Raw genomic sequence first — 6868 nt, forward strand, 5'->3', positions numbered from 1 at the left:
TGGAATAACAGGATGATGGGCATTAAGAAGGGCATGATGCAATGAGCACTGGGTGTTATATATAACTTATGAATCACTGAACTCTACCTCTGAAATTAATTATACACTGCATGTCAATTAACTGAATTTAGATTAAAAAAATTCTCTCTCTTCTTCTCTCTTTCCCCTCCCCCCTAAAAAAAAAAAACAAAAAGAGATCAAGAAAGAAGAATGGTGGCTGCCATTGTTGCAATAATACAGAGTTTAAGTTTTGCAAGATGAAAGAGTTCTGGAGATGGGCAATTGCACAACAAAATAAACATTCTCAATACTATTGAACTCTATAATTTTTAAGATAGTAAGTTTTATATTATGTGTTTTTACCACAATAAAAAGGTAAAAAATAAATTATTGGATTATAGCCCAAAATATAAAATAAATATTCATGAGTCCATAATGATATAAATAAATAATTAAACACATAAACAAATAAACAAATAGTGAGAAGGAAGAGACAAATTTCCTGAACAGAGATTTCCAAATAATCTATATTGATACTTCACCTCTCAATGACAGGGAGCTTACTCTCCACTTCGCATAGTGACTTCCTTCCAAACAACACACTATAAAAAGGTGGGAGGTGAAGAGTAGGCTAAGGAGCATTTAACGTTACAGTGGAGAAGCCTGACACACACTACATCAGTCAGGAGATCAAGGTGATAAATCATGTTAGGAGTATGTACTTTTCCTGAACTATGATGACAATGAAACTGTACCTCTGTACTCTTTTTCCTAAGAACCCACAACCTCACTCTAATCATAAGAGAAACATCGGACAAACCCAATTTGAGGGATAGTCTACAAAACAGCTGATCCGTAGCCCCCCAAAATGGTCAAAGTCACCAAAAACAAGGGAAGACTGAGACACTGTCACAGTGATGAGGAGCCTAGGAGACAAGATGACTAAATGCAGTGGAGTATCTTAGCTGGGATCCTGGAACAGGAAAAGACATTAGGTTAAAACCAAGGAAATTAGAATAAATCGGGAACTCTAGTTAATATATCAATATTGTTTTTTGTTTGTAATAAATGAACCATATCCATGTAAGATGTTAATAACATGAGAAACTGGGTGTGGAGTATATAGGAACTCTCTGTATACTAGCTTCTCAACTTTTCTGTAAGTACAAACCTGCTCTAAAAAATAAGGTCAATATTAAAAAATCAAAACGTAACTCTCCAAAGAAAATGTATGCATACTCTGAGGTTTTCTGGTTACAGCTTCCTTTGCCCCCAATATTCCTGCCCAATCCTACCTAGGCTTCTCTTCACTCTGTCCTATTAGGAGGACTTGAACATCCTCATCCTGTAAGTACAGATGGTCCCCGATTTACTATGGTTTGACTTATGATTTTTTTTTTTTTACTATGCAATGGTGTGAAAGCAATATGTATTCAGTAGAAACCATACTTCAAATTTTGAATTTGGATCCTTTCCTGGGTTAGCAATATATGGAGGATACTCTCTTACGAAACTGGGCAGAAGCAGGGAGCCCTAGCTCCCTGTCAGCCACACAGTCATGAGGGTTAACACCTGATACACTTATAACCATTCTGTATCTATACAACCATTCTGTTTTTCAGTTTCAGTGCAGTATTCCATAAGTTGCATGAGATGTTCAGTACTTCATTATAAAATAGGCTTTGTGTTAGATAATTTTACCTAACTGTAGGCTAATGAAAGTGCTCTGAGCATGTTTATGGTAGGCTATGCTATGCTATGATGTTTTGTAGGTTAGGTATATTAAATGTATTTTCAACTAGAAATATTTCCAACTTATGATAGATCTATTGGGACATAAATATAAGTCAAGGAAGATCTGTAATGAGATCTATTGCTTCTTAGCAGAAGCAATGGGGTTAGAACCAAAGTTTAAGTACAACACCTTGTCCTCTGTCTAATGGGTGCAATGTGGGGTGTGCAGGGAGCCAGGGAACAAAGTTGACCAGCGTGAAGTTCACTGAAAAAGCTGAGGTGAGGAATGAACTCAGCCTGAGTTTGGGGGTGTTGGCAGGAATAGCAAGGAAGTGGCCATTGGTGGGGCAGGGTGGGGAAAAAGAGGAGGAGGGATGACTGTATCTCTGCCGAGGTGAATGCACAGATGGTGGTATCATTGGCCAAGAAAGAATACCTAAGAGGGAAACATGGCGAGTGTTGCTAGGGTTGGGCGAGGAGTAACAGATGCCAAGTGCCATTCAGGTCTGTTGAGTCTAGCTGCCTGTGGATATCTCAACAGGGATGCCCCAGGCATATCCTCACGGCTGTGGTAAAATAGCTTTAAGTGGCTTGAGAAAACCTGCCCAAATGATGGGGTTAAATAGCTAAAGGCAGGTGATTCGAAGCATTAAATGCAGTTTGTCCCAGGAAGGAGAAGGCATCAAGTCCTGATGTGATTGATGGCAGTAAAGGCTACAGAAATGTCAGAGAGGGTAATGGCTACAATGGCCGTGGATCTGTATTTCTCCAGCGTACTGAGCACTCCCATGATTCCAGCGAGCCCAGCCTTTACTTTCTTTTGTGACACTGTCAATATCACTCGTTGGGACCAGTCTTGGGACTGTCTCCCCTTCCCACTTTGCTCAATTCTGCTTCTTTCACTTCTCTAAAGTTTTCCTTAGATAGGAAAACTCTATCACACTCTTGGAAGGCATCTGACAGAGTACACTCAGAAAGGGACCAGAACCCAGCTGAAGCCCCCATACCTCCCTGGTGTCTTCCTAGAGCCCTCCCTAAAGTAAGGAGTTGAGAGGAGATCAGAGTTGTTAGGCTGAGCTTGGCCAGGGGCTAAGACTGAGCCTGGTGTGTGGCATCAGGCAGTGCTGGACTGAGGTGAACAGATCCTCCTCCCTTCCAGGTTAACTTGTCCCTGCTTCATGACCAGCAATTGGCAAGCATTGCTTTCAGGTGAATGAGTGAAGTTGTTTTGGTTTGGAATTGGTTTGGTTTCTTTTTAAGAAGCTGATGAACCAATATATGTATTGGGTGGTTTGGGGAGCAGAATTAAAGATGTCTTTCCTCCTTTGGGTATTAGCCAAGAGAGTCTGTTACATCCATTGACCCCTACACAGGTTTTTATAAGGTGAGAGATAGAGGAGAAAAGACAAAGAGAATACAGGATGCCAGAACTTCCAGGATTTATTTTGTATTATTGTGCACACTCACAGATTCAGCTATAATCCTGGGGACAAAGTCAGAGTTAGTGTAGTAAGTAGGAAGTGTCTCCTCAGGCAGAGGTTCTGGCCACCTGAGGATGGGACGAACTCATGAGGGGTGGGTGCCCTTCCCCCAGCCCTGTCAGGGAAACAGAGGTACAGGGTCAGGTGGATTCACAGAGGAGGTGGGCCACGAGGGCTGGGGACTTGAGATACGTGAGAGCCTCTGGGGTCCTGGGGGTGCTCACTGGTGTTCTGGAGGGTCATGAACCTCCTGCTTCTGGTGCTGCTGCTCTATGAGGGGCAGGACTTCTCCCTTCAGGGGCTCTCGGACCTGAGCCAGAGCTGGGACAAAGGCAGGCTGCTCCAGCTGCCCCTCCTGCTGCCCCTGCTGCTCCAGCACCTGCTCTTCTTTCTTTTCCGGTTGCTCAGTTCTCTGTGCTGGCTCTTGATCCAGGTGCTGGTCCACGAGCTTCTTTTCCTGTTCCAACTGTTCCTTTTGCTGCTGCTTCCTTTGTGCTCCTATCTGCTCTAGCTGCTGCTCCAGATTTTTTGCTTCCTGATGTTTCTCACACTGTTCCTTTCCCTGCTGCTGTTCCTGCTGCTGTAGCTCCTCCTTCTGCTGTTCCTGTTCCAGATGAAGTTCCTTCTCCTGTGACTCTTGTTGCTCCTGCTGCTGTTCCAGACACTGCTCCGGGTACAGTTTCTGGTCCTGTGACTCTTGTTGCTCCTGCTGCTGTTCCAGACACTGCTCCGGGTACAGTTTCTGGTCCTGTGACTCTTGTTGTTCCTGATGCTGTTCCAGACACTGTTCCAGGTGCAGTTTCTGCTCCTGTGACTCTTGTTGTTTCTGCTGCTGTTCCTGCTCCTGTGGCTCACACTGTTGCTCAGGTTCCCCCTTCACAAGACTTGTATGTTTCTCCCCATGCCCCAAGGGAACCTTCCCTGGGAGTGGAGAGGGCATTTTTTGGCACAGGACAGGTAGTGAAGTCGGCTGTTTCACCTGCTCTTGTTGAGTATCGATGGGAGGAGACTCAGGCTTGAGGGGCCCCTGACTGAGGGCAGGGGGCAGGGTCACTGGCAGAGTGTGTTGCTGGGACATCCTGGAAACTGCTTTAGGATCAACCTGAAAAGCAGAAGGAGTCAGAAGAGTGACTGAAGGCAGAGGGTGTCAATGAAACCCCAGAATCTGCACAAGAGATTTGTTTCTCAGCACCCCTTTTCTTCCCTTGGGTTGGGGCTTCCCTGCCCACTCTGGTGACTGTTCCCCCAGAAGTGGTAGAGTGAAAGGGAGGAGGAGGAGGGCTGAGAAAGGCCCTCCTGGGAGCCTCTTGTTCCCAGAAACAGTCAACAAAGAGATCTGGCTTCCAAGGTGCTGGGTAATGGTAGGCTGGGTGCCATTTCTGAACTACTCCTTGCCTCTGCCTCTACTTTTGATCTCCTTTGACCAAGAAGGAGAGATGAGATCTGGGGTTATGATGGGACGAGGTGAGATCTTAGGAAAAGAGGAGCCTCCTGGAGGACTCTTGAGTTCTGGAAAATCAGTGGTCCATGCCAGAGGATCAGAGGAGTTGTGGCACATACCCTGGACTACTCACACAATATCTGATCAGTTTAAGGATCCCAGTGGAAGGCTGTATATTTCTGAGCAGTTCATTTAATCCTGTGAGGCCTCAGATTTATTTTCTGTAAAATTAGCGGATCGGCCCGTTCAACTCCAGAGGTTTCTCTCATGACCTTCAGAGATTCAGCTGCAGCCCTAGCACTTGGGAGGTGGGGTGGAAAGAGGGGATGGAAGTTTGTTGGGACATAGAGCCAGTTCTTCTGAGTCCTATACTTCTAAGTTGGGTTTTCCTGCTCCTACTTTGCCTGGGTTTCTCCAAATAGAAGATTTGCCCCATTTGCCATTCTCTCTTCTGCAGCACAACAAAATTTATGTGCATTTCCCTCAAACCTCTGTCCCCCTAAAGAAAGCGCAATTATAGTCAACCCAAATCAAACAGTTTCAGGGAAGAAGTTAGCTATACTCCCTCTCTCCTTCACCTTACCTCTTCTCTCTCTCTCTCTCTCTACACACACACACACACACACACACACACACACACACACACACAGCACACCACACAGTCCAAAACAGCAAACCAAGAAAAGATGGGACAGGAGGAGAATTGATTGCTCTCTTTTCCGTGTTTCCATGCCATAACATTTGTCCTTCAACACAGGGACCTGAGCCCTCCTAGAAAGACATGTAGTTCAGTTGAATCCAGCCTAAGAGTGACCCATGTACCACCCAGGCTGGCCACTCTTAGCCACGTTCTGGTGTGCTGGATACCCTTGGTGCCAGCCCCAGTCCTCCCAGCGAATACTTACAGGACTCACAGTGGGGATGGCTGCAGAGGCCTCTAGTGGAGTTCTGAGCTGAGCAGGGATCAGGGTGCCCTTTATATGGTTCCCCAGCCCAGCCTCCTTCTCTGGTTGAAGGAGATGGACTGGTTTCACCACTCAAGTTGGTCAACTTCCTTCAGCCCCTTCCTGACTCATCATAGGCACCTGAAACAGAAAACCCCTCAGGGCCCCTTTTCACAGAAACACACAGAGAGCTCTGGGGGCTCCACCATTCCTATGGTACTCATCTGACATGGGCATGGAGAGGTGAGGGAGGCATCTTGGGAGACTGGTCCCTTTTCCTATTGCTTTGTGACCTTGGCTATGCCTTTTCTCTGAATCTCAATTTTTTCACTTGTAAAATGGGGCTAGCCTGATAATTAGGTATGGAGATTCATTTACAAGAGCATAGGATAGAAAGTTATGTGTCTCTCTGGGATCTTCAGGCTGGGGATGTGGTGTCAGGGTGGGAAGAATCACATCTTGTGAAGGGATGGGGTTGCTGGGGATTCCCTTAGCTTCTTGCCCACAGTCCATCTGCTCTCAGGACATATCTATAACCCATTCTGTATGGAAACAAATCCAGTTCTGAGGGGGTCAGACTTCAGACCAGAAGGGTCAAATAGAAGACTTGTAGGGCTACAAGTTGGCTAGGTCCCATGCCCAAGTTTGTACTTACAGAAGTTCTCTAGAAAGTCATGCTCAGGGATCCCTGGGTGGCGCAGCAGTTTGGCGCCTGCCTTTGGCCCAGGGCGCAATCCTGGAGACCCGGGATCGAATCCCACATCAGGCTCCCGGTGCATGGAGCCTGCTTCTCCCTCTGCCTATGTCTCTGCCTCTCTCTCTCTCTCTCTCTCTGTGTGACTATCATAAATAAATAAAAAAATTTAAAAAATAAAATAAACAAAACAAACTTTAAAAAAAAAAAAAGAAAAGAAAGTCATGCTCATAAATACTTCAAAGCATGGACGACTCCATACAAGGAAACAGGTATTAAATAGACAATATATAATACTGCTTTTTATAATTTTAAAATTTATAATTTTATAATGTTTTTTATTGTTTTTTTCTATAATTATTTTTAGAATGCATAAAAGTATAAAGATCAAAACGAAATCATCCTTTGCTTTCTCCAAACCATGCTCTAAAAATAGCAATCCTTCAGCATAGGAGTGGAGCTCATCCCTCTTCAATGCCAAAAGTGACCCAGCTCATCTGGAATAAAATCCAAACTCACTATCATGGTTTCAAAGACCCTCATGAGATATCTTCAGTTTCTAGGACAAGTCTCG

General features: G+C 44.9%; 1 protein-coding gene across 2 annotated transcripts; it reads right to left on the bottom strand.

The window, feature by feature from the left end:
• Nucleotides 1-3156: 3156 nt before the first annotated feature.
• On the bottom strand, nt 3157-5631 carry IVL (involucrin). 2 transcript variants are annotated; one of them, XM_077916017.1, is made up of 2 exons: nt 5562-5631; nt 3157-4317 (listed from the first exon to the last, which is right to left on the bottom strand). In XM_077916017.1, the coding sequence occupies exon 2, from the start codon at nt 4291-4293 to the stop codon at nt 3436-3438; it is 858 nt and encodes a 285-aa protein (XP_077772143.1). In that variant the 5' UTR covers nt 4294-4317; nt 5562-5631; the 3' UTR covers nt 3157-3435. The 2 variants fall into 2 exon arrangements, with proteins under 2 accessions (XP_077772143.1, XP_077772144.1); XM_077916018.1 differs by lacking the exon at nt 5562-5631 and adding an exon at nt 4790-4934.
• Between the last annotated feature and the right edge of the window lie 1237 nt (nt 5632-6868).

The sequence above is a fragment of the Canis aureus genome, chromosome 12 (genome assembly GCF_053574225.1).
Source record: "Canis aureus isolate CA01 chromosome 12, VMU_Caureus_v.1.0, whole genome shotgun sequence".
NCBI classification, from domain to species: domain Eukaryota; kingdom Metazoa; phylum Chordata; class Mammalia; order Carnivora; family Canidae; genus Canis; species Canis aureus.